Source organism: Strix uralensis, chromosome 18 (assembly GCF_047716275.1).
Source record: "Strix uralensis isolate ZFMK-TIS-50842 chromosome 18, bStrUra1, whole genome shotgun sequence".
Lineage (NCBI taxonomy): Eukaryota > Metazoa > Chordata > Aves > Strigiformes > Strigidae > Strix > Strix uralensis.
This window is the reverse complement of record NC_133989.1, coordinates 8923566-8949886: the sequence shown is the minus strand read 5'-3', so window position 1 is coordinate 8949886 and position 26321 is coordinate 8923566. Positions and strand designations below refer to the sequence as shown.

The 26321-nt window shown below is 42.6% G+C and overlaps 1 protein-coding gene and 1 long non-coding RNA gene across 16 annotated transcripts in view; both read right to left on the bottom strand.

Moving 5' to 3' along the window:
- ADNP (activity dependent neuroprotector homeobox) overlaps positions 1-16645 on the bottom strand; it is a 32662-nt gene extending 16017 nt beyond the window's left edge. The window contains exons 1-9 of one of the 15 annotated variants that reach the window (XM_074888387.1): positions 16459-16645; positions 14517-14591; positions 13506-13555; positions 11761-11876; positions 11142-11264; positions 6824-9541; positions 5998-6156; positions 4595-4640; positions 3137-3443 (exon numbers count right to left, since the gene is read on the bottom strand). In XM_074888387.1, the coding sequence (XP_074744488.1) occupies positions 3137-3443; positions 4595-4633 (346 nt within the window). In that variant the 5' untranslated portion in view covers positions 4634-4640; positions 5998-6156; positions 6824-9541; ... (3 more) ...; positions 14517-14591; positions 16459-16645. The other 14 variants (XM_074888383.1, XM_074888386.1, XM_074888385.1 and 11 more) reach the window with 14 other exon arrangements.
- Positions 16646-18811: 2166 nt separating this feature from the next.
- Positions 18812-20732, bottom strand: LOC141951795 (uncharacterized). Its single transcript, XR_012631453.1, has 2 exons — positions 19081-20732; positions 18812-18965 (listed from the first exon to the last, which is right to left on the bottom strand). It is a non-coding gene; the product is annotated as an uncharacterized LOC141951795 (long non-coding RNA).
- Positions 20733-26321: the final 5589 nt, after the last annotated feature.

The window sequence follows — 26321 nt, the reverse complement described above, 5'->3', positions numbered from 1 at the left end:
TACTGCATGCCTGTTTTAGAGTTTTATATTGCAACAGTTTACATTTTCTTATGCTACATATTTTTCTCAGTGCAAACAGTCCTCCCTTACGAGGGACGTATTGATCTCACACGCAACAGGCTGCATTCACAACTTGAGAACTATGACCTTACAGGAGGGTATGCACCCAGGACAGAGAGGATAAGGAACGCAAGAGGGGAAAAAAACAGCAAAAAATCCATCAGTCAAATTATCAGAAGTGATAAAAAAGAGAAAGCTTCAACCTGTCTTTAGACCCCGAAAGCTGTTTCTATTTCAGTGTAACTAAAATCTTAACTCTCCAGTAGGTCTTTTGTATTTTGGACCTGCTCTGAAGAGCTGCCTTGCAGCCTGCTACCTTTGATACCATCAGGTAACAGATGTTAGACTGTTTCAGCTCTGCCAACTTTATTGAGAACAATGAAATAGAGGATCTTCTAGTGTACAGCTTCAAAGCACCCACAAGGTAACAATGCTATTCTGATTCTGGAAAAGATGCATCAGTTTCAGAACAAGACAGCCTTTTTCTCCAAGCTAAAATCTTCAGCAATCTGCCTCATCATGTTATTTTCATTTCTGGACATTATTCAAAGTGCTTACTCTGCTTGTTTCATGTTTGAGCTTTGTTACAGTTCTAACAAGCAGCAAGTATAATGTATTTCCAATGTCACAGTCTTATTAGGAAAATGGCGGTTTTCATCCAGAAATAATTTAAAGACCTAAAGAAATATTCTGGAGAAAAATCTTGCTGTGTAAAGGAACCAAGACAGCACCAGTCTACAGACTACAACACCGTCAGTCTGTACCATCAGGAAAGCCTTCCATGACCAGCAAGCACAGAATTGTAGGCAACCCTAAACATTTCATTGAGGAAGATGTCCTCAGTCAACTAGGTTTGTAAAGAGCATCACTGTGAAATGGCAAGTAAAAACCGGTTATGGAATCCCCAAAAGCTATAAACAAAACACCCCTAAGTCCCTAGTGCATTTTATTCTTATTCAGGCACCTCAAACCTGTATGAACAGGCTAAGTATCCTAATGCTGTTTACAACAGCCACTGATTCTTCTGAAGTACCTGTCCACTCGTGGAACCAAACCAGTGGAATACATGGGGGTTTTTTAAAAAATATTAAACATACCAGAAAAGTATGCTGTCAACATTGCTAATGATACTAGAGAAATAACTGGAAAGTTACTATCTGGCTTTTCCATTTATTTTCCTTGGAAATTTTATGAATGTAGTTCTAAGTTTATCTAAGTTCACAGAGCTGAGAACAGTTAGAAACACCAGTCAATCAAGAAAAGGAAAACTACAAAATTAAACTTTCCTAGTGAGTATTGAGTGAAAATTAGGAATGAAGTAGAAAAAAAAGTTACAGAAATACAAATGAGGCTCCTGGAAGCAATTTTTTTTTTTTTTAACATGCATTTAGCAATTTTCTTGACATACAATTTGTTTTACCAGCTGATGATTCCCAGGCCTACCATGAAAGCCTCACAGGAACATAGAGGTGGAAAGCTGGTAACTCATTTTGAGAGCATTTCCCCCTCACAATGAAATACATAAAGTTACTCATAATGGGCAACATTTACCCCTCACCCTACCCCTTAATCACTAAGTGTATTTTTTGGCTCAGTTGAAAGGATCAGCACTAGAAAGAAAAGCTTTATGTATATTCAGTATGTTGACCATTTTGGTTTTGTTGAGTAATAAAATTATTCAGCCACATAGGAGTTCGTAGTCTTATCAATTACACAACTATCCTCTTTGTTACTGTGGCTATGTCCTTCCAGGCTGCCTCACCATAATTAATCAGTCAAAACTGGGGTGCCAAAACACTTTTATGGAATAAAAATGTGTAGATCCTTAATCCTAAAACAAACATATGTTAAATACAGAAAATCCAAAAGATACAGACAAGTCAATGAGCCTCTCATTTCCAGTTAGCGAGTTCTTTACTACTGCTTAGAAGAGGCACTATTTCACCAAAGATTAAGTGTGACAGCTTCTTCCCTGCAATGTTTACTGTGAACACCCTGCGGGCAAAGAAGGCCAGTCTTCCAAGAAGGGCTGCAACATCCCCAGCTGTAAACACGGGAGCAAACTACCATCATGTGTGCAAAGGCACCACCCCTTTTACTTTAAGGGCTCAAATTTCTAAATCAGACTAGAAGGACTTCCAAAGGACTAGACTCTGATTCAGTATAAATCCACTGCCAGTTCACAGGCCTACAACTAATGTTTTAGGGCTACTGAAAAAAACCTCCACTTTATAACTCCAGACATAAAAATCCTATACAAAATTTAATAAAAATGCAACTTTAGAAGGGGTCTTCCTACTCTAATGTAAATATCTGCTGTTCATCAGTTTTTCAGATTTGATGCCAAGATATTGGCTGAATTTATCAAATCAAATGTGATGCCAACTGATTTGATGCCAACACCTTACATCTAATGACACAGAAATGTGCACCTCTTGAACTGACTGCTTCTGACGAGCATTCAGTGGAATTTACACTTCCATAAAACTTTTGTTAAATAATTTACCTTGGAATAAAACTGGGGATGCAATTACAACTATCTCTTGGGCACATTATTAAAAATAATAAAACATCAGTTTTACCTTCTCTTATGAGCACGTTTGGTTGACCCTTCTGCTCCTAATGCTCTCATTTACTCACATTATGAAGACTGAGAAAACCTGAGCTTTTTGGTGATGTGAAACACAGCATTATCAACTGTATTATTGAAATTATTAGGCGTGAGCATGTGTGCAAAACAGACAATTTTATAAGCAATGTGTAAACCCAGCCTTTTTTATCCCATTGTGACTCTCAGTTTGTATACATCTATACTCAGATCAATCTTGTCTTATTAAAATAATTAGCTCTGTAAGAACTATCATTCATTAAAGCAGATTTCCTGTAAATTTGAAACAGATACTGGTATTTTTTGTTATTTCTACACATGCTTATAAAATGTAACTGTTCCTCTCTCTTTCCCCCTCTCCCCCTCATCATCCCTCCGCTGCTTCAAAAGGTCCATCCTTTCGTCGCTCTTTTCCCCCTCTCCTCCTCATCCTTTCCTTTGCTGGTTCTTGGCCTTCTTGGTCCTTACCTCGCTCATTTTCCCTCTTCTCATCTTCCCTGCGCCAATTCATAGCGTCCACATTCTTTCGTCGTTCTCTCTCATCCTGTCTCCACCGCTTCTTGATATCTTTGTCCTTAACTTGCTCATTTTCTCTCCTCTTCTCATCATCCCTGTGCCATTTTATTGTTTCTGCATTTTTCTGCGGCTCCACGCTTCTTTTGAGATAGTCTTGTCGCCTCCTCCTCTTTTTTAACATATCCCTTTCCCTGGCACGAGCCTGCTTTTCTTTCTGGGAAAGAAAAGCTTTACGGGGCATCATGAGCTGCTGCTGTACCTGTAATAATATCGTATCCATGGAATAATATACTATACATGCACTCAGTCAGGCACCAACAACTCTCATTTGGAGCTGAATACTTCAAATAGTAAGCCAAGATAATTCTTCTCTTTCCTTCATAACCCTCTGCTAGCTCCGTATTAGATAATGACAGGCAAGTTGCTATGTTCAGCTCTGGGCACAACACCTAACTGGCACCTCTGCAGTTGGCCCACATCCAACATTGAAAAGTCAACCCCCTAAAATCCCGGGCCTAAGCAGTAAGATTTCTTTTCCCTCCCCCTTACAACTCCTCCCACAGAGGTTTTAGCAGCCACTTGGCCGTTGCTACTTGGCATTGAAGGAACAGACTGATAGGAGAGTTGTGAAGGAAACTTGTGAATATTCAAACCTTAGTTTCTTCTGTTAGTGGAGATCTACATTTCATGAAACTTAAAAGGTGCTTATTTATCTTTTCAGACCTCCATCTCTACCAAATTTGGTTGAAAATGGCCAACTTTTTTCTCGGCTGGGAGGAGGGAGAGAAGATTAGGAGACAAGCCACAATCTGAAAAATCGTATAAGCTTTGTTTCTTTGGGAAACCTGGCCAAAACATTTAACTGCAGTTAACGAAATAAGCCCTGACTCATCTACTCAAACTTCCTCCAAGTATGTCATGTCTTGCTATTCACAAGAACAAAGGAAAAAAAGAATGTGACTATTTACTTGGAGTTTCTGCTGATAAGTAGGGTAGTTTGGTGTTTTGTTTTTACAGAGGTGTCAATGAAGACTACCTTTTAACAAATCGTTTTACTTTTGGTCATTTCTCTGTAGTCATCCAACACATTCACATCTTTAAATTTACCGGTGTTAACATCTGCAATTTGGAAATAATGGAAAACAAAACAGACCACAGAAAGAATTTATACTATGACTATTATCCTTTAAATACTTTTCTGTACACATTGAGCAACGGTTCAGAAATGTCAAACTGCAGTTGTGGCCCAGGTTTGGAGTTTTTGGTTTGGTTTTGAACTTTTGTTTAGAAGAGAGTTTTGCAGAGGTCTAATAAAAATGAAAACTGCAGAAAGGGCAAAATTACTAGATTAGAATACTTAAGCAAAGCCTAAAACAAAATGAAACAAATGTACTTTTAAAATTTAGCTACCTTATGGAAAGCACTTGTTCCCAGCATGCAATACTCCATCTTTTTCCTACAGAAAAAGCAATGTTTCAAACCCTTATTCTAAAAGCTGTTCCTTTTCCCTACATGATACACCGCCCCACACACTTAAACCCACTGCTCTAGTCCATTGGCTTTGTTAGATACGTATCATGATCCCACGGTTTTCATTCCAATAATTCAACCCCAAATTCTTAATATCCATAATAATACCAAAAGGGAAGGGCTGCAGCAGAGTGAAACAGCATAATCAAAAAAATGCATGCAGTTTGGTAACAAGTTAGTGCATAAAATTCAGATTATGCTAAAAATTACTTCATTAAAATGTGTGGGATAGCTCTCCACTAGACAGCCTGTTTTTATTAATATTAAATATTTCTCAGTAACAGTTATCTTTAAAATCAGAAAGCAATGAGAATCCAGGATCATCATCATCAGTGCAACCCAGACACTGTAAATCTTTAAGTAGTTTTAATTTCTCTATTGGCTGTGTGCCAGTACCAGATTACTGTTGTTTACTAGAGCAAACTTAACTTACTAACTTTTTAAATGGTCATTATAATTTTAACAGTAACCCGATTTTATTCCAATAACAATAGCACAAGTAAAGCTTAAATCATATTTCATGCAAATGATTCTTCTCCCTCCCACCCCCAGACAAGTACCGACATTTAAAATCTGTCATTTAAAAAAACTCTTTTGGGACTAATTGTTATATTTTCTTTCATTTGTGGATTTTTTTTTGTTTCATTGTTGGGTATTTTTTCCCCTTTGGCTTTATCTTTTCACTGTTGTTAACTACAGGATTCCTCCCTCCCCTCTCTTTATACATATCCCAACCCACTTTGACAGACCGATTTATAGACAAATGATAGAAAATATCTTAATGAAAACCATTTCAGTTAAATTTCCAAAATGAAACATTTCAATTGAGATTCAAATAAGAAATGTCAGATTCTAAGGAATAACTTAAAGGGACATCCAACTTAAATTATGTATCTTTGAACTTCCATATCACAAGTCACAGGCTTTTCCGCAGTTCATTTCAGCATAAGAGAGTACTTCAGGCAGTCTGGTCACTTCTCCTGCAGTCAAAATCATCTTTCACTTTTGTCTCTGTTGGTTTTAATAAACCAAAAGAGGGGGGAAAATTTTAAACCAGGAGACTAATTAATATGCAGTAAAGCTGCCAGACTGACTGAGCTCAAAGCCGTCCCCCCCTCCCCAGTTTTTCTAGACTTCAAGTTGGTGTTCCTTTAAGTTCAAAATGTCCAAATATCAGAAGTAAACAGTCAGAACTACCCTTTCAACTATTTTTTGCCCATACTTTGACAAAAGAACATCTTAACTCTTCCCAATCTATTCAGTACATATTATGAGGCATTTACCTCCAAAATTAATGGTGCTTGGGCGTCTCAGACTCATTGGACAAGTTTCATGCAAAAGCCTCCAAAAATAATTCTCCTTCCAGAACGCCCACCTCAGCGATTATATTACACCTACTGTGTGAGGCCAAAGCCCGGACATAGAAGAAGGATCATATCCTGCTGTACAAAACAAAGTGTTAAAGACAAGAGATAAGAAATGTAGTAAGGGCAATCTTACATTTATAACATACATTTCATTGTGAAGGACTCCAGAGCTAATTAATTATAAACCACATTTACTGTACCTTTACTGACATGGAGCTACTGTAGCGTGCACTCCAGCAAGTTAACAGTGCTGCAGGAAGTTTTAGCAGGTTTGTGGCTTAAACAATAAATTCCGATGGGTGATGCTACCCGAGGAATATTTTAGTGCTCAGATTTCAATTAAATTACCCAATTCAGAAATCCAGCAGGATACAGAGAGGAATTCTCCTATTCACACTTCATACAAGCTTTTGCCTGAAGTGTTTAGGACCTCAGTTTACACTTCATCTGAGCTATCAGTACCAGCAGCATAGTGAGGTAAGCTTAGTAAAATATCAACAGCACTTCCTTGTACAGGCATTTTTTCCTAGAAAGTTCCCATACAAACATTCCCACCTTAAATTACAAGACTACAGGAGATCAAACAGGTGACACAGCTGTCAGCCACAACCCTAGGCATAAACATTCATTTGGGAAGTGTTCAGATTAAAATGTTCAGTTACAATGCTGCTAGGAGGATGTGAAGTAAACCGTTTTGGGTAATGACATGTAAACGATTATGCTTCTGTAGGAAGACTGATACCTCTTCAACTCGCATCACCCATGGACAGAAACTCAGTCTTGAACAGACTGGAAACACAAGACATAATATTAGTATCATGAAGTCTGGAACAACCAAATCTAGTTTATAAAAGCAAAGTTTGTTGAGTCATAATTACTTTTCCAACTAATAATGACTTTTTCTGTTTAAAATTGTTAGATCTTAATCTCTGTTGATTATTCAGACAGAACATCCACAGTTCAAAGTACAGATTATTTTTCTTAAGCAAATATGGTTTCAACAGAAGATACTAAAATGTTCTAAGAAATTTAAAAAGACAAAATTCTTAAAACACTTCACATTGAGGCAAAACTGAATATTACATATGCTCTAACAAGACCACTAGCAATACCTTCAAACAGGTAAGGATAATGGGTTATTTTAGTTCATACTCGATTATTTTCTAACTAGGAAGTAGAATTTGTGTCCCTGTATTTCTACAGAGTCCAAATTACCTCTCTCCAACTGACTCCTTGCAGAAAGCACACTTCTGCATGAGGACTGATCCGCCCTGAGAGCAGATCAGTGACAATTAGCGTATCAGTCTGAAGATACAAACACTGAGCACAGGGAAACACTTCATCCCATACTGGGCCTCCCAAAGACTGAGTATCATTTCCCTACATTATGTTGCTGATGAGAACCACCAAGCATCTGGCATTTTTCTGACTTTATATAATCCAAAATTCTTTTATTTTAGCCCTTATTTTGCTAGTATTTTAAGTTGAAGAAGTTCTTGGTTTACATATAACAGCACAACATAGTAGCATGTATCAGAGCTGACAGCAGCTGTTATGTTCCTGGACAAAATGAAACAAGATTGTTAGTTTCTTGGTACTGTGCTTTTTATCTCCCTATTCCAACTGCATTTAAAATTAGGTCTACTTTGAACAATTTGCCCAGCTAACTGCATTTAATAGCATGCTCTAAAACGCCAGTCATGTAATGGATTTGCAAAGAAGGCTGTTAGTGCAACACTGAGTGAATCTCTTAAAACGCAGGAAAATTAACCTATGGTTCCCACAGCAATAGAAAAGCAGCTTCCTCATGTATGCAGGTTAAACAATGCTATATAGTATGATGGCGTATAACACTCTATATTCATGAGCACAACGGATGGCCTGTCCCTGCAGCAATGCAGAGGCTGGGACTGTGGGACCTGACAATTCCAGGACAGCTGAGCAAGGAACAATGATAGTCAGGAAGCAGCAAGGTATCTCAGGGAAGAGTGACCAAATCAAAAATACCAGGAGCAGAAACATCAGGGAGAACAGAGAAGTTGGAAGAGCTGAAAACTACCGAAAACTTCCCTGAAAAGGTAAGAGTTGCAATTAAAAATCTCCTCTCCCTGCACAGAGTCAATAAAGAGTCAGCTCCCAACATGTCTATCACTGGTTTACATTAAGCATTTTCACTTTATTCTGTTGGACTTGTCTCTTTCCTCCTTATTTAAGCATTTCTGGCCTAGTTTTCAGAGGGCTGTGCACCCACATCTCCCCTGAAGGTAATGAGATTTGCAGTTCAACAGCACATCTGAAATGCCAGACAACTAAGAGCTCATTTTTCAAGTCCGCTATAATCCTAGGGTGGAAGCTGTTTTGTAACACCATGTGCTCTATTCTCATGGCAACATTTTAAATAGCATCTCCTCAGCCTTATCAGCTGAGCCATCTGCATCGCGGAGCTCCTGCCCATGTAACATGATGGTCTTCAGCTAACTTCTGTCTAACAAACACCTCTCAACTCCAGCCAGATAATTCTGTATGCACAGCTGCCATGTTAGGCCCAGCACTTAAATTCAACCTTAAGCTAGCACATCAGCGAGCACGAGCTCCCAAGTGCTTTAACTTGTTGCTATATCCACGGTCCTTTAACTTGTGTCTATATCCAAAACAGGACTAGGCATATTAAAAAGATACAAAGTGACCAGAAATCCCAAATCAAACCATCTAGAAAACCTGTCATGTTGTTTTAAAACTAAGATTATTGGAACTGGAGAAAATCGACAAATGTATTTTTCTATCTGGTCAAAGCATTGTAAAACTTTTGCAGCACTGTGCACATGCAACCACTCCATCTCCCCCTCACAAATAGTCTACTTCTTCAAAGTCCCTTTGTCAAAAAAAGAATTTAAAAAAAATTAAAAATCACTTCAGATATTAGATCAGCTACCTCCAAAAAGATTTCAAGTTGTGTGTCAAACAAAAAGGACCGTTTCCCACCACTTCTCTGGACATCCTATGTAAATATTCCTTCAGGAGAGGAGATAAGTCCATCTAAAATGTGTTACTAAAAAAACCCACTTAAAATCCTTTGGAGGAAATTCTTAGGCTAAAAACCTTAACATGCTGTTTCACTGGTTATATGCCATTTTCAGCAAGGGCTTATGAAACTGTTTTAATCTCTTTTATTCTGGAGCTTACTGTCTAGCTTCAGCTTGGTGACTCTTGCACTAAAAATTCCAACTTCCCATCACAGGAAAAACTTCTGTGTAAGACAGTTCCAGTGAAAGGAATCAGTAAGGCTGATATGTTTTACTCTCCATTCATTTTTTATTTAAAGGTTAAAAAAATATCTTCTGCAGTCCAGCAGACAGGGATCTTCTAAGTCATTCACACACTTCTCATTCTTGCTCGATTTCTGGAATTTTCCACTGGTGCCAGAAGCTCCATCTGGTGGGTGTGTACACTAACTGCAAAACTGAAAGGGAATTAACTATTTCCTTATCAACTTTTGTTTAGTAGTAAAAGTTCTGTATGCTGTGTAATTTCGATGTCCCAATATAAAATGCAAAATGGCCAAATTCTGATTGCTCTGGGAACCACAACTCCTTATTTCTATTCTTGATGACTAATCTGCTACCTTATACTCTGCTGGGAATTTCTGATGGGTTTTCTTATTTTGATGTCATAGGCTGAAGTATGTTAAAAGAATGCTGTTAGCTAAATTTGAATGTTTTCTGAAGAAGGATCTTTTAAACACACATGATAAAAAACACATCAGTTCTGGCCATCTCAACTGCATTCTGAAAAGCAGTTTTAAATTGCATCCATTCTCTAGGGCATGCTATACTTCAGTGCATACAAAATTTTAAATTAGAGGCACTAGCAGCTCAAGAAGTAGGCTTACACACCTACTGCCATCTTAAATAATATCTTTTGTGGCTGTTCAAGATCTCCAAAGATAAATGTTTATATGTAGCCACACATGTACAGTGCAATCAATATGTAATACACATACTCAGTATGACAGCCTTGCTTGTTTAAGGCTATTTCTTAAAGATTTCAGTTTGAAATGTAATAAAGCCTGCACATCTTACTGAAATTTGAAATCAAGACTGGAGATCATTGAAGCACGAAGGATATTATTTGCTTACACGATGATATCCACACTTCAGTGATCAGGAAAAAAGACTGCATGAATATGCTCTACAATTCCAAAATAATCCTCATCTAGATTGTAGCTAAGCATGAACAATCCCAGAATAAAAATTATTTTGGAAACAGAAGCCCGTTTCACGAATTAGCAGCTACCATTTAAACTAAATCAAGAATCATCTTGAAATTTTTAATCCAAAGCTCACAAAAACATCTGTATAATTAAACAAAGCGGCATAGAAGTCTCTGTAAAACGTACAAGCATAAAGCATGTAATCGATATACACATAATTTATGATTGGATTGCACTGATTGTGAAACTGCAACCAGATTAGACTGCAAGTGAAAATGGTAGTCCTGTCTTCTCTGTGTCATGTTTTCCTGACATCACCCTGTGTCAACAGCCAGAGCAGAGAGACCTGATCCAAGTGAACAGGAGTGTTTTTCAGGCAGAGCAGTTCCTTCACTCACCCAAACAGAAGTGCTAGGACTCGTACAAATAAGGTGGCAGGAAGTGTGGCTCACGCCACCCCTTCCAGTGGCAGCACAGACACAGATATATTTAAACCAGTAGTGAAACTGCATCCCTTAGTGTGTCCTAACTAGTAAAATGCATTGCTTGCATGCTGGTATAAGTGGCAGAACAAATCAACGAACAAAAGAGAGCATACAAATACTTTTACAAGCTCATCCAAAACCCTGCCAATACATGCTTTCTCAGATAGTATATTAGATATTGAAGGGATCTCGCCAACTGGCTAGCATCTGAGTATTTAAAGTGTAAAAATAGTCAGTGAAGTAGGCTGATGCTAATTGTTTTTCCTTTGCCTTACCACTTCACACGCTATGCACAAATGCTGGCATTACACAATTGGGTAAAGTCTGTAAACAAGAGCTTAAAAATCAGTCTTACCACTTCTTACCTCTTTCCCTTTCTGTCTAAGCATAGCTCCCAAGTGTTCCAATCCCTGACTACATTCCAGCGTTAATCCACCTCAGCTACTGCTGTCTTCAGTCTGACTCAGGAACCTTCGATATTCAAAAGGCTTCATAGCAGCAGCAGCAGGAATGGGGAAACAAAACAAAAACAAAACAAGATCACAAACTGAAGTTTGACTTTTCAGGGGGGAAAAAAGCACTTTAAAACAATTATTTTGCCTACTTAGATTTCAAGAGACATTTTGTCCCCTTACTGTTGCTGCTATGAATCCGCATCACTAACAACTTCTTTGGCCCAGCTGCAGCACAAGCTAAGAACTATCAGATCCGGAGTCACATCAGAAAGCAATACACAGAAGAGGTAAAAAGGGGTGAAAGAAAGAATGCCTGAAGGCTGAGGCCTGAAAGAGAGAAGAGGAGCTGGGGATAGGGAAGACACATCAAACAGTGAAGCCAGGCTTGAGAACAGGCCCTTTTCCTACATTTAAATGACTGGATGAGCTGAAGTGGACAGGCTGTTTACACAGTTACTTAGTTTCTATTTCTTGTAAATGGTTTTAGATACTACTTGCGAAGTAGATTTTAAATGAAACATTCTGCCACCTTATCTGGATAGTCAAGAACCTGCATGTGTGATGTGTTCATAGAGTCAATCAGCTACACAGGTTTAGAACCCAACTGCCAGTATCAGCTTTCATCCAAGTCATCTTTAACGCCACCTTAAAAAAAAAAGGATATAAATGGTGGTAACTGAAAGTGACTCACTGCTGAAAAAATGGTATTTATTCCATTCTTATTCAAAACCATTAACCGTCAAACACATTCAAAAGCACTAATGTGAAATAAGAGTGAGACACTAAATTCAAGCCTCATGTTTGCCTTTCAACATCAGCTAGCTACAGTGAAGCTCTGAACAATGTAGTTTTTTCCTTGAGGCATATGGCCCTCAGGTAGAGAAATATGAGTTACACCCTCTCTAAAAATGTCTTTATTCAAATCTAGAACATGTATTCAGTTTTTATACCAGATCTAAATACTTCCTGAAAGCTCAAAATGAACAGGTCAAGTTGGCCATCCTGACTAGAAAAGCAAGGGCCTTCTTCCCAAAACGTGTCAGGTGATCAAAACAAACCTTCTACATATACAGGAAGTATAGGATTTTTTAAAAAAAAAACTAAATTAACATAACCAGGAGTTCCTTTTCTTACAATGCGTACACAGGCATTTACATCACATTATCCTTAGACCAGCACCTTTTACTCTCATCTCCATTGCTTATACTATTATTAGGAAACATACACTTGTATAAACATATTTATGTATATAAGCAGGACTACCTCCACATCAACAATTACACTGTTTCAATTATGTGAATACCATTACAATTATGTTAATAAAAAACCATAACCTATATAAAAATCTAAGCATAGAGCAGATGTTAATTTAATATAATTAAAAATACCGTAATGCTTGTTTAGATTCAGGCCAACAGAGTCAGCTGTTATCCTTTTTAAACAAGCATGTTATATGCATGTTAAAAAAAATCCCAGCCAACATAGCATTATTTATATAAAATCAGCAGAACTAATAATTTAAAAAACACCCCATCTTTGCCCATGTTGATAAAGCAGATCAAATGACACCTGTGGACCACACTAATCAGCTGATCAATCGCAGCCCTATAGCTATCCACTGCCTCTCTCCTGGCAGCCATGTCCTACAGACTTTACACTATGATCTTCATCATATCTGATGCCGTTTTGTTCGTTCCCAATGTACACAATTTTGTCTCTCTCAAACCAACTTCAAGTAGTGAAGCAAAGACAACTTCCCCTTTCTGAAAAAAAAACAACCCCAAACCAAAAACAACACACAAAAACCCCAATTAAATTTCCTATCAAGCTGCTAAATCTTATTTGCAGCCATCTCAAAATAAACACATTAACACCTGAGCACTGTCTTTGCTCCCACAGAATAATTTGTTCCAAATTCTTTCTTTACATCAATGAAATCAGCTGCCACCTTAATAAAAAGTTATAAAATACACATTTGGACTATATGACTTTTGACTACTGATAAGATTCTGATATGTTTATGTATTCCAGGAATGCTACTTTAAATTTTAATATTTACTTTCATTATTTACTATTATTCTGGAGTGGTAAAGCTAGGTTGGGAATAATCATCTATTATTCACTCCGCAGTCAGAAGCACAACTTACCTTCCACAGAAAATTTGTATGTGCATTCATCTAGAATTTAATAGTGAATTCAGTAACTGTAGAATTCACCTAACAAATGATACTTTATACTATTAAAGCTTAATTAAAATGCTGTTGTGACACATACCAATTCTGAAAATGCTAATGGGCATCTTCTGACAACTGGTAACTTCTATCCTACATATACAGAGAAAAATTTAGTTATTCATCTCATCCTGAAGAACACATACAGTCTTCCTAGATGTTTTGTTTATGCAGCTGATGCTTAACACTGTAGGAGGGTACGAACTTTCCAAAACAGTCAGGAAGTTCCTCTCCTGTGAAGGTTCATCATTCCTAAGCACTCTGAGCAGCACCACTTGTCTGTCTCACCTACAGGCAAAAGCAGCCACCTTTCACCTTCCCCACCCCTTGCATATGCGAACAACACCCCCTCCTAAAACTTAACACAAGTGATCTTACAAGCTCTTAATGACTGTAAAGCTCTAGTAGTTCCACACAATATACTTTTAAGCATGAACAGTAGTAACCTAAAGAGATGCTTTCTATAAACCTGTTTAATGGACCATCAATTCAGGTTAAAAAAAAAAAGGTTTGAATGATGGGGCACTAAAGATATATCAGTTTGCAGTGATCTCAGAGACTTGCCCCCAAACACTGGAAGCATCTAATTTCTATTAGATATCAAAAAGTAATTTTAAAAAGTTCATTAAGAAATAATATTAATTTTAGTAAAGGGCAGCTTACTATTAAAAAAATAGTACAAAAACATTTAGCTTAGTATTACTTTCAGAGGAGAACAAGTTATTCATTTTGTGTCAAAAAGGACACCTATTTGAATGAAGTTTATTTAAACATTTGCTGTAATAATATTCAGGAAAGGTAACAATCAGGTTACAACCCATCAGCCTCAAGTGCAAATTTATTAACAATAGGATGTTTGTCTTCTGTTGTCTCTTTTTAATGTTTTAAGATTTCAACACATATCACAGTAGATGTTGATCTGCTGATATCAAATTGCTGCCCAACATCTGCAAATGCACACCTAAAAAGGAACTAAGCTTTGGTTTGTTTTGTTATTAAAACAAAAAAAAAAAGTTTTTTCTGTTTTTTATACAGGGTGATCTATCTTTCTCACCTAGAAGGATGGCAACTTGTAATTATTACAGTTACCAGAGTCCCCAAGTTGAAGTTTTTCCAAGTAGCTGAGACCCTGCAAGAGGAAACAACGCTGGTGGCCTGAGGCACATACAGGCTGTACTACACAGGAGCCAGCTAAGGTTGGTCCATTCCTACCCTGACAGGTAGGAATCGTGTCTCCATTAGCTCACACCTTGTACCTCCAAACAGAAATAGAAAATAGCAGTAAAAATAGAGATACAGCTAGTAAAAACAACCTTAGAACAGGGAATTTCTCTAAAAGGAATGGGAATTTCTCTAAAACGAATGAAAACCTTTTTCACACCTACCAAATGGCTTAAATACATCCAATAAACAAAGAATATCAAAACGTCAAAGCGCCCGGTTACCCGGACTCTCCCTGTGGCCCCAGACAAAGCACTCGGTGCTTTACCAACGCCTCACACTGTAAGTTTGCACCGCTGCAGCCATGCGCTCACAATGTGCGAAAAAAGCCATGCAAGTTCATACCGCAAATGGCACCACAACCAAGTTTTGAGACAATCACGAACATCCTCCACAGAGCCTCGCAAAACCGCCCGAAATCCTCCATGTGCTCCAGACCCCCCCTCACCCTCCCGCTCCCCCAGCGCGGGCTCCCACCCCTCCCCTGCCCCCCCATAGCCACGGCCCGAGGACCCCACCAGGCGGGCGAGGTCGGCTCCGGGAGGACACCTGGAGCGTGCCGGGGCTGTCCCGGTGGCGGGGCTGCAGACGCCGTTTAGCGGCCGCCGCGCCGCCGGCCCTGCCCCCCCCCCCGCTCCCCCCCCCGCCCGCCCGCCGCAGCCCTGCCCGGCGAGGGGACGGCGCCCCCTACTGCCTCCCTGGCGCACGCCGCGCCGCCGGCTGGGCTGCGGTGCATTTTGGGTGGGGGCTGGTATTTTTCTACCACGGTCATAAACGGGGAGCAACAATACCGATTTAACGGGGGGGTGGGGGGGTGGTGGTGAGGGGGCACCACTAGCATCGCGTACGCCGTGGTACTTGTTTTGGAAATCTGTTTTCCCCCCCCACCCCCCACACACCGCCTCCTCCACCCCCGGGCTGCAGCCGCCAAGTGAAGGGGGTGCGTGACAAGGGGGGTGCAGCTCCCGACGGCTGAGCGAGGCTTTCGGGTTTGATTTCCCCCGCCTTTGTCTGAGAAACGGCTGTCGGTAACTATAGCCCAGGGTAGGGAAAGGAGGGATGGGTGAGTCAACGTTGCTCCATCCTGCAGCTGGTGCTCCGCTCAGGGTACCGGCCGCGGATCGCGCCTCCTCCCGCAGGCACCGGCGCCTCGGCCGCCGGAGGGAGGCTGCTCCCCATTCACCGCCCGGCAGCCAGCGCTGCTCTCCGACCTCGCTCCAGCGCCAACTCCGCCGGCGGGGACCCGCGCCCGGCTGCCGGCACACGCTGCCCGCAGCGCCGGGATGCCGGGAGCCGTTCCCCGGCTCCTCATCCCGTTCACTTCACCTTACCGCCAGCGCGGCCCTCGCCATCACGGCCGCTCCCGGGACACATCCGTGTGTGGTCCCCCCCGCCGGGAGGGGGAAGGGAGGAGGCTGGGACTGCATCTGCCGCGCGGGCCCCGGGCAGGAGGGAGGGAAGCCGGCAGCGTAGCGGTGCCCGCAGCCGGCCGGAGCGGAGCCGGTCTCCCCCGAGGCGGCGAAGTCTCTTCAACATGTGTGCGGCCGGGGGAGGGGGCCCGCCCGCCAACTCCGCAGCCCGCCCCGGCCGCAGCGGGCACGGGCGGCGGGCTCCTGCCCCTCGGGGCGGGCGCGGGACTCCCGCCCCGCCGCCGGGGTTGGGGGACGGGGCTGCCGGGGGCCGCGGCCCCGCCGGGCTGAGGGAGGGAGGGAGAGAGGGGGCGGGCGGGGGCTGCCCCCGCCCGGGTCGGACCGCGGACTCACGCACACACCTACCTGACTGGGGCTCTCCTCAGCAGCGAGGGCGGGCGCTCCCCCGGCACCTCTGGCTGGGGGGGGGGGTGGGGGGTGCGCGGAGCTGCCTCCCTGGCGCCGCCCGGGTCCCTGGGCGGGCGGGCGGAGCGGAGCCGGCGGCGGCGGCGCGGGGGAGACAAAGGGGGCTGGATGGCGGGGGGGCGAGTGTGCGGGGGGTGGCCTATGGTGAGCGGGTCCCGGGGGGCGGGGGCGGCGGCGGCGGCTTCACTGGGCTCGGTCCCCGGGGCGGGGGGTGTGGGGCTCCGGGGCGGGCGGGGGGGGGGTGGGGGGGGGGTGGGGGCTCCCTGGGCGCCCTGCAGACAATACAGCCGGGTCCCTCCTGCCCAGAACCTGCCCTGGCCAAGATGGCGGCCGAGAAAGAGCGGAAGTGACGCGAGACTCTCATTAGCATACGGGACTCATTGTCCGGCGGGAGGGGAGGGGGCCGCGCCCCGGGGGGGAGGGGGCCCGGGCCCCCGTGGATTCCCGCCGGCCTGGCCCCCATCCCGCCCCGCGGGCCGCGCCCCGGCAGCGGCGGGCGGGCGGGCGGGTTACATAACCCCGCCGGGCGGGGGGCGCTCTCGCGAGAGAGTCGGCGGGAGCCGCTGGCGGTGGCGGCGGCAGCGGCGGCGGGATCTACCCCAGCCCCGCTAGGAGGCGCCGCGCCCTGCGGCTGGGTCCGAAGAGGGAGCTGACGCCGCCCGGTTATCCCTCCGCCGCCCCCAGCCGGGACTACATCCTGTCCTGAGGGGCCTCCGCCGCCGGGGCGGGGGCACGCGCCTGGCGAGCAGCGCGCCCACGTGACCGCGGTGCGCGCACGTGACCGCGCGGCCGGCAGCACACGGTCTCGTGCCGAGCGGCGGCGGCGGAGCCGCCTCAGGGCGCGCCCGCCCCGCTCCGCCGCCGCCGCCGGGCCGCAGCCCGCCCCCGGGGCGGGGCGGGGCTACCCCGCGCACGGCGGCCCCCGGGGACCGGCGCCCCGCCCCGCCCGGCCCCGCCGCGGCGGAGCCCCCCGCCGCCCGCGCCTCGCCTCACACCATGGACAGCGCAGCCGGCGGCGCCGCCCGAGGGGCCGCGGTCGCCGTTCCCGTGGCGGCGGCCCGCCTCAGGCGGCTGGGCGGGCGCCTGGAGCCGCCCCGGGCCCGGGCGCGCCCTTCCAGAGCCGTGGCACCCCTCTGCAGGACGGCCGGCGGCGGGTCCGGGCCCGGGGTGAGCCGCAGGCCGGGCTCAGCCGACGGGAGGGAGGCTTCGAGTGAGGCGATGGCTATTCGAAGTGCCTCGGTAGGGTCACGCACGGCTAAATCTGGCATAAGCTGTTACGGGATTAGTCGGGGCGTTTGGTGAGGTGACAGAGGACGTGTCTGGTTTACGCAGTGCTGCTCTCTGAAATCTAAATTTCCCGTATTTTGGCTTAATTTACTGAGGCATGCAGTTGCCCAAAGGTGGATGCGTGTCATGTTCCCGGCGAGCTTCGCGCGCACGCGTTCGCACACACGTATGCGGTGGATGGATAATTGACTTCACAAGTGTCATTTCAGAGCAGTAACGTCTGGATCATGACAAGACTCCACATGCGATTCTTCCTTGAGGATCAAGACAAACATTCTCAAGATCTCTTCAACAAACAAGGCCCAATTCTACAGCACAGTAAAAAAAAATTCTGCAAGTGAAAGGGAATGACGGCTTTTGTTATTTCAAAAATACACAAACACTTGAAGGATGAAGTAAAGCATAATTCTTTCCATCCTCAGCATTCAAAACCTTTCTGGTTCAGAGTCACACATATTATAGTTAAGCCTTACAATACTAGAAAGAAAAGTCCGTGTTTCCAGATAATTGCCTGAAGTATAAAAGCATAGAAATGTTGTCATAAATTACTTAGATTTCATAAAACTCAAGGATCTCCTACGTTTTCAAGTGACTGACACCCTGAAAATGTGTACACTGCTGTGTTTATCACAATTCATGTAAACAGCTTTTATGAAGAATTTAGTGACTTTTATTGTATTTGTTAGCTTGCTTTAAGACTTTCTGGTTCGGCAGAATTTATTAGTATGCTATTTGTCACCATCTGCAAATCACACCTCTGTTTCACCAGGTACTTTCATGGTATCTTCACATTAGTGGTCATAAGAATCAGTAAGTCACGGAAAGAGACTTTCTTTTACAACAGAATGGAAATACACAAAACTTACCTGCAAAAACAAAGCCTGTGCTTTAGCGTTAAAAGGGTTTCTAGAACTGAGGTACTTAAAAGTTCCACTGCGATATACATATGTGAAATATGTCTCAACTAAGGAAAGCAAAGCAAGCTGTTTTGTTTTTTCTATAATGACTTCAGTTTGCCTTCCAAGAGTGGATGTCTTGTCTTTGATGGCGCAATTAAGAAAGTACGTTGGAAAACATTTCTGAAATGCTGTTAAGTCAGTTCCATATTCAGAAGCTATCAACTAACTTCATGGCCGCTCGAGCAGTTTGATTGCGATCGACTGAAATACACAACCACAAACTTCAGGTCCTTCCTATTTCAAGACTTTCATGCCTTACCACTGACCACTTTTTAGCAATCACTTACTAGTGGTGCATTATAACACTTTTACTTACCTAACTTGTCTCATAGAGGTCAGACTTATGTTTTCTTCTTAAAATTAATTTAAATTTTAGAAGAAAGGGAGAAATGTCTGCAGCACATTTAATACAGTATTGTTACACACTTCTTTCTGAAAGAAGAAAACAAACCATGACGATAAGTCTAAAATGCTTGGAGAGAATAATGGTAAGTACTGCAGTTGCCTCACCTACTGAGAGTTGTACATCCATATGATGCTTTTGGTTGTACAGAAGAATGCTTAACTGAGAAAATGAATTGTGGTAACAGAAAAGAGAAATGGAAGTTAGCAAACGCCAATATAGATCTGGGGCTGTAAGACATTATTGGGTCATTTGTCTATTATGCCTGGAAGATGGGCAAGGTTGGAGAGGATTGTCCCATTTAACTCACTGTATCTGTCACCACCATACTTTAGGGCTCTAGCATGGATTTATTACACATAGAAAATAAATTTCTAAGAAAATACAACAGCAACTGAAAAAAAAAATGCATAAAAATACAACAGCACCAGAAAAACAAATCCCTGACCCATAGACCTAATCTAAAGGTTGAATTTGAGAACACATAGTAAGAAGTGTCTGAAGGTTAGAGGAACTGGGTTTATGGAACGTGATAATGCAATTGGAAATACAAATTATATTTGATAGCTATTGAAGGGAATGGGCATCACATGAAGGTGTGTGCAAACGATACAATACCTGCACAAGCAGAAATAGTTGGAATCCAGGCAGGAGAATTGAATAGGCTTTTGGACACCTTTCCATGTCCTGACTTCTGGGTGCAAGTAGAACTATCAGTGTAATTTTGTATCTTGCTGCAGTTTCTTGATACGTATCAGAAGAAGCCTCCAGGCTAGGCTGGCAGCCAGAACAGCAGAGGATAGAGAGTCCTTTAACCGCTTCCTAAATATCAGTAATATCAAGGAATTTCCAACTGGAAACAGCATTTCCAGCCATGATGGTGCCCAGTCCAGAATTACGGCCAAAGAGAGTATGGGAAACAACTGGAATTTGGCATGAGAGGGAATTAAATTAGATATGGACAGAAAGATGTGCATCAGAAGGCAGAAATATCCACTCAGCGCACAAGATGGGTGATGCAGGAAGAGTTTTTTAAGGCAAGGGAGAGAACAACAGGAGGGAAGGATAATGTAGCAGCAGAAGTTTGAGCAAATGTGAGCCACTGCCTGCTTTGGGGTAAAGTCTGCAATGACATGGCTGAAAAAATTGGGGGTGGAGGGGGATGAGACAGTATATATGGAAAGCAGTCCTCAAATGATAGACAAGATCTTGTTCTCCTTTAGTTCGGTGAGAGTTCTCATGATGGCCTGCACAGTGTGACAGTTGTCAACAGTGAGTTAGAAAAGAAAGATGACAATAATACCAATTTTGTATGAAAAGATTGATTTTAAAGGTAAAATTCAAGCAGTGGGCAAAAAGGAGAAAAGGAATCTTGAGCCTGTTTTTCTCCTGTGTGTACAGAGTGAGGTGAACAAAATGAATAAAAAGTTGATGATAATAGTCTTAATATACTTTTTATATTACAGACATGGCTATTATTTCTCACAATGGCCTATGGCCACTAAAAAAATCAGCAAAATCATAGCATTGTAAGAGACTAAACACTAAACATCAGAGAGGAGACAATTAGCATTCCCAAGTTGAACAGGTGTAATTGAACATGTGTTGTGCTACAGATTCAGGTCAAAACTGTGCCTGGATTCATAATTGTAATAGTTTAGCAGCAGTACTATGTTTTGGGTTTTTATTCAAATGCAAAATAATTAAGACAACTATTGATGGCTTGAAGCACCTAACAATTATTTATACAATAAGTACAAGTAAGTTAATCCTCAGCAGCATTAAGATCACTGGTCTCTCAATGATCTTCAAGACCCATTAAGCCATCCAGCTCCTATGCTGCTCAGACACTTAATCATCTGTCAGCATTCTCTAACCTTCTTCCATGAAGATGACTTTTGGAAAAGTCACCAAGAAGGAACCAAATTTAGTCTGTATCAAGATGAAAGTAGGGAAGAACTATCCCTTGACACAGAGTACTCTCTTCCTTTTCTCCTCATTTTTTAAGAAGATGCTCACATTGAGCAGGTCTGTGATTAGAGATGCTTAAGATAGGTTTGCTTAGTTGGTTGGGATAACTTGAAAGGAAAATTGATCCCTTAGACCGGTAAGAAATTCATCTGTCATAAGCAACACTTACATTTCACTTGGAAGCTGGCCAGTCAAGTATCATGTCCTTTGGAGGTGATACTGTACTGCCATGACAAACTACACTCTTTCTGTGGATATAGGATTGACGCCTTACATGTTGTCAGCGCTTTCAGAAGCACTGCGAAGACCTTGATTAAAATTAAAAAATCCCTTAACTTCAGTATTTCAGTAATTTATCACTTTCAAGCAGCTTGTCTTTTTTACCTCCCCTGCATTGTACAATAAGTAATATAATTATTTTGACAGGATACACCCATCAGAAATACTGCCATATGCCACCTTTGCAAGAGCGAGTAGAACAGAAAACTGGACTAGGAACGAGAGCTCTCCAAACACATTGCAGTCATGACATGAAATTCACTGTGTAGTAAATAAATCTGGTTATTTTCTTCCTGGGTATCCCCCCGCTAGTTGCACAGAAGTAGTGGGACAGAAGACCCTGTCTCAAGCAGTGACTGTAGGAGCTCAGTCAAGATCTTTCCTGTTCTGGAACAAAAGTAGAAGCATCATTTAGTGCACAGATCTTTCCCTTCCTGAGAGCAAGGCATTTTAGGAGCTGGATAACCATCCTCAGCTTCCCAGGAAACATCAAGTTCTCAACCGTGGTTTTGTCTGGGTTCACCTCCTAGGGGTGCGATGTTTGTGAAAAGTCAAAACAGGAAAGAAGTTTGTGAGCCAAACACAAGGTGGTTTTAGTTGGTTTTTTGGGTTTGTTTTTTTTTTTAAAACTGTGATGCACCATTGATACCAATTTCTGTTGAACAGTTGGTGTAACTAACCTTGCAGGGATAACCTTCCATTTTATGATCTTTGCCCACTGCTGCTTTGTTGAAATCCCCCTCTCAAGGGCTGAGTTTTCAGATCTAATTTTGGGTTAAAAATTGCAATTTGGTTTCCTTCTCTCCAGTCCCAATATACTTCCCTCTGAACAGTAATAATCACAACCTGTAAGAAGTTCTAAATGGCCACCATGCTTAAAGAAAGAAGGTAAAATGTGGCAAAAACAGCAGAGGAACTGATGCTCAAAAAGTCTCTGTGCTTTACAGAAGTTCTGTGATTACCTTCTTTATTCATGTGTTCTACAGCATGGCACCTTGGAGGTAATATGTCATAAAACAATTATAAAGTTTGATAAGCAATCCTTTCATCTGGGTATACCCTGCTCATACTGATCCTAATGTTAAAATTAGCCTACAGCTCTGGAGTGCTAAGAGTTGAAAAGCTGTTGCTGAAGTCATCAATGTATTGAACTCAGTAGGCAATCTGTCATTTAATTAATTTGTGCCAAGATTTCAATCCATGCTTAAACTTGGAATCTTGAGAGACTCTTAAATAAATATTATCGATTAGTCATCATTATTTTTTACTGTTGATATGCAGAAGGTTGTGCAACCTTGCAGTTTGCTTTCTACACAGTCCACTGGAAAATACATTCTATTATAGCGCTCATATTGCCAACTAGGTATATCTTTATTGCAGGCTCAGATTAAAGCCTCAGATTTCAAAAAAACCCAAACCAAAGCTGAAGCCGACTCCCTCCAACCTCAGGTCAGACAATTCCTCACCCACAAGACCCAAAACAGGTAAGCTCTCATTTTGATACTGGTTTCACATTCAGTTGGATACATTAACCAGGCTTGGCTGTCTGAAGTGGTTGTCCCAGCTTCGGAATCATAATGATCTAGGTCAGAGGGATTAAACTGCTTGACCTTGTGAATTACATACCTAAATCTTCATATGACTGAGAGTGACAAAATTCATACTTCAGGGTATGAACCTGAATTGCATATCCCTGAGGCAGGGCTATTGAGGGTGTTTAGGGAATGAGGAGAGCACAGCTGCTCACAGTCCACCTGCCATGTAGTATAGCTGACCAGGTGCTAAATCCTTGGATGAGAGGTGGTATCAATCTTTGTAGCCCCAGTTATGTGTTTCATCTCACGGCTGGGGCTTCAGATTGTCTGATAAAAAACTCCATGCCAATACAGGGCTGCTTAAGTCACTCAGCAGAGCTCTGACTGGGGACATGCATTCAGAATTACTCTCAAACCAGAGTGCAAGCACCAGATTTAGGTCAAGGATAATTGTAGTGATACACCACGCAAAACTCCACAATCCATTCTTCTTTAACTTCAAGTCTGTTGGGACTGCAATGCTTGAAGTTTAGCACATGCTTTGGCTGTTCTAATGGGTCTGAACAACTGAGCCTGCTGTGTAAGATTTTTCATACATCACATTGAATCTCTGGTGCACAGTAACAGAACAGGAGATCTTCCCAGAGCCTTCTGGCTGCCAACGGACATAATCAGTTTGCCATTCAGGGGGAAGTGAGTATTACTGGTGCAAAATGCAAGTTACCTTCTTCCCCTCTTCATTAAACATGCCCAACCAAATATATCCATGATATATACTGATTTAAGCCAGGAAGGAATTAAAGCTCCTGTGCTTGCCAAATGATTGAGTGCTTGCAGACACAGATTCCTAAGAAAGTATAATAGAGAAAATACATTAGCAGAGTATTTGTGCCTTCATAGGAAATGAATATGGATGTAATTAAGAAAAGCTGATTTATGTGGAACTGTAAAATCAGGGACATAAAATGAAAAATTCTCTGTAAATGTCAAGTCAGTGTTTAGTGGTGGCCAAAACAAGGCAAGCAGAGTATTGCAATGGTATTAAGAAAGGAACTGAAAACTAAATGCCAATATATAAATCCCTAGTACATGAATATTTCAGACATTGTATGGAGTTCTAGGCACCTGATCTCTAAAGATTATAGTAGAATTGCTGTTCTACTATAGTTTGCTACTAACATTTTGAGAATAGCAAGGTGTGGTGTGACTTCTGCCTGAGGAAATTAAAAAGACAAGACTGAATATGATGAGGGGAGAAGCAGGGTCTCTAAAATAATAGGAAAATGAAAATGGGAAACAAGAAATAGGGAACATGGAATACTAGAATCATAGAAGGGTTTGGGTTGGAAGAGACCTTAAAGATCTGGTCCCAACCCCCCTGCCATGGGCAGTGACACCTTTCACTAGACCAAGTTGCTCAAAGCCCCGTCCAGCCTGGCCTTGAACACTGCCAGGGAGGGGGCAGTCACAACCTCTCTGGGCACGACCCTCACAGTAAAGAATTTCTTCCTTGTATCTAATCTGAATCTACCCTCTTTCAGTTTATAACTGTTACCCCTCATCCTATCCCTACACCCCCTGAGAAGGAGTCCCTCCCCACCTTTCCTGTACCCCCTTTAAGTACTGGAAGGCCACTATAAGGTCTCCCTGGAGCCTTCTCTTCTCCAGGCTGAACATCCCCAACTCTCTCAGCCTGTCCTCACAGGGGACGTGCTCCAGCCCCCTGATCATCTTCGTGGCCTCCTCTGGACCCGCTCAAGCAGGTCTGTGTCCTTCTGATGTTGGGGGCCCCAGAGCTGGACACAGCACTGTAGGGGGGTCTTACGAGAGCAGAGCAGAGGAGGAGAATCCCCTCCCTCAACCTGCTGGCCACACTGCTCTTGATGCAGCCCAGGACACGGCTGGCTTTCTGGGCTGTGAGTGCACATTGCTGGCTCACAGTCAGTTTTCCATCCACTAATACCCCAAGTCCTCCACAGGGCTGCTCTCAATCCACTGATTGAGAACATCTGATGAACTTATTAGGCAGGAAGCTTAAAATAAAGTACTTCACAAAATACATGTATTAGTTGCCATAGGATGCTGTAGAAGCCAAAACTTTTAAGATTTAAAAATCAAATCCTTAGAAAACACAAGGAACCATTAAAAGGTCCAGACCTTCTTGACTTCTAGCTCCAAAAGCCCCTGTATTGCTGACTGTCAGTGTATTTGGGCAAAGACCACACTAGCCATGTTTCTTACTTGCTCTCACTCTGCATCCATTGTTGAGCATGGTAAGAGATCACATGGCCATTCCTGCATAACTTCCTTCTTACACTATAAGCCATTGTTCTCCTACAATACATACTCTTCTAAACTTTTTGGGTTTATATTAAGAATCTACATAGGTGGTCTTCAAATACCAAGAGGCTCAATTAAAAGAAGCTGAGAACAAATTCAAGGAACTTAAAGAGTTTCTGTTAAAAAAAAGCCAAAACCAGTTCAAGTAACAGTAAGTGATGGCTATTTCATCCCATTATTTGCTAAAAAGATATTAGCTTTACTACAGAAGGACCTCTCTTAGTGCTCTGAACACTACTTACAGTATTACAATATTTATTTTTCATGAACTCTCACAGCAGTGCTGTGAGGTCAATGACAGAATGCAGCCTTAGAGCTTGTTTTTGCAATGTTTTCCTATGTAGGGAATGCTGTTTGAGTACTGGTGAGGTTCTACAGTGCCAGTTCCAAGTGCTCAAAGACAGGGACTACTTTAGAACCAGATGTTTTTAGTCACCTCACTGGAAAAACTCACTGGAAAGAAAGTACTGCAGGCTAAGATGTGGGAAAGGATGAAGGGAGAGGTTATTTAGGCCAATTCTGGGCAAAGATTGTTTTCTTTCTAACTTAACAGAATACTATTTTATGATTCTCCCCCCTACAAGTGCACAGAGAGTCAAATGCACAGGTAACAGCTACCCCTTCTGAACTTCAGGTTTTTAAAACTTACTGTAAGACAACTTTTCAAAGTTTGTTTGACTTTCACCAAGTTATCCGCAGCCCCGTCCCATTTTTTTAAATGCTAGGAAACAAACCCAGATGGTTTACATGGTGTACATTATGAAATATATGTGTGTGTGTATATATTTTTCACTAACTCAGGGAAAACCTGTATGTTCTTAGATCCATGTATTTGTTCTTTTCACTAGTGCTTTCTAGAAGTAGCTTGGTGCAGGCTATTGAAATCAGTTTTACTCTTGTGACCTTTTCTTGTTTCAAAGAGTCTTGTACAGCATCTACTTGTGTCCTGAGGCCATGAAGCACTTGTTTTCCTTTCTTTACAGCACTTCTTTCCTGATCACTTAAATACCATTACCTTTCAGCATAATA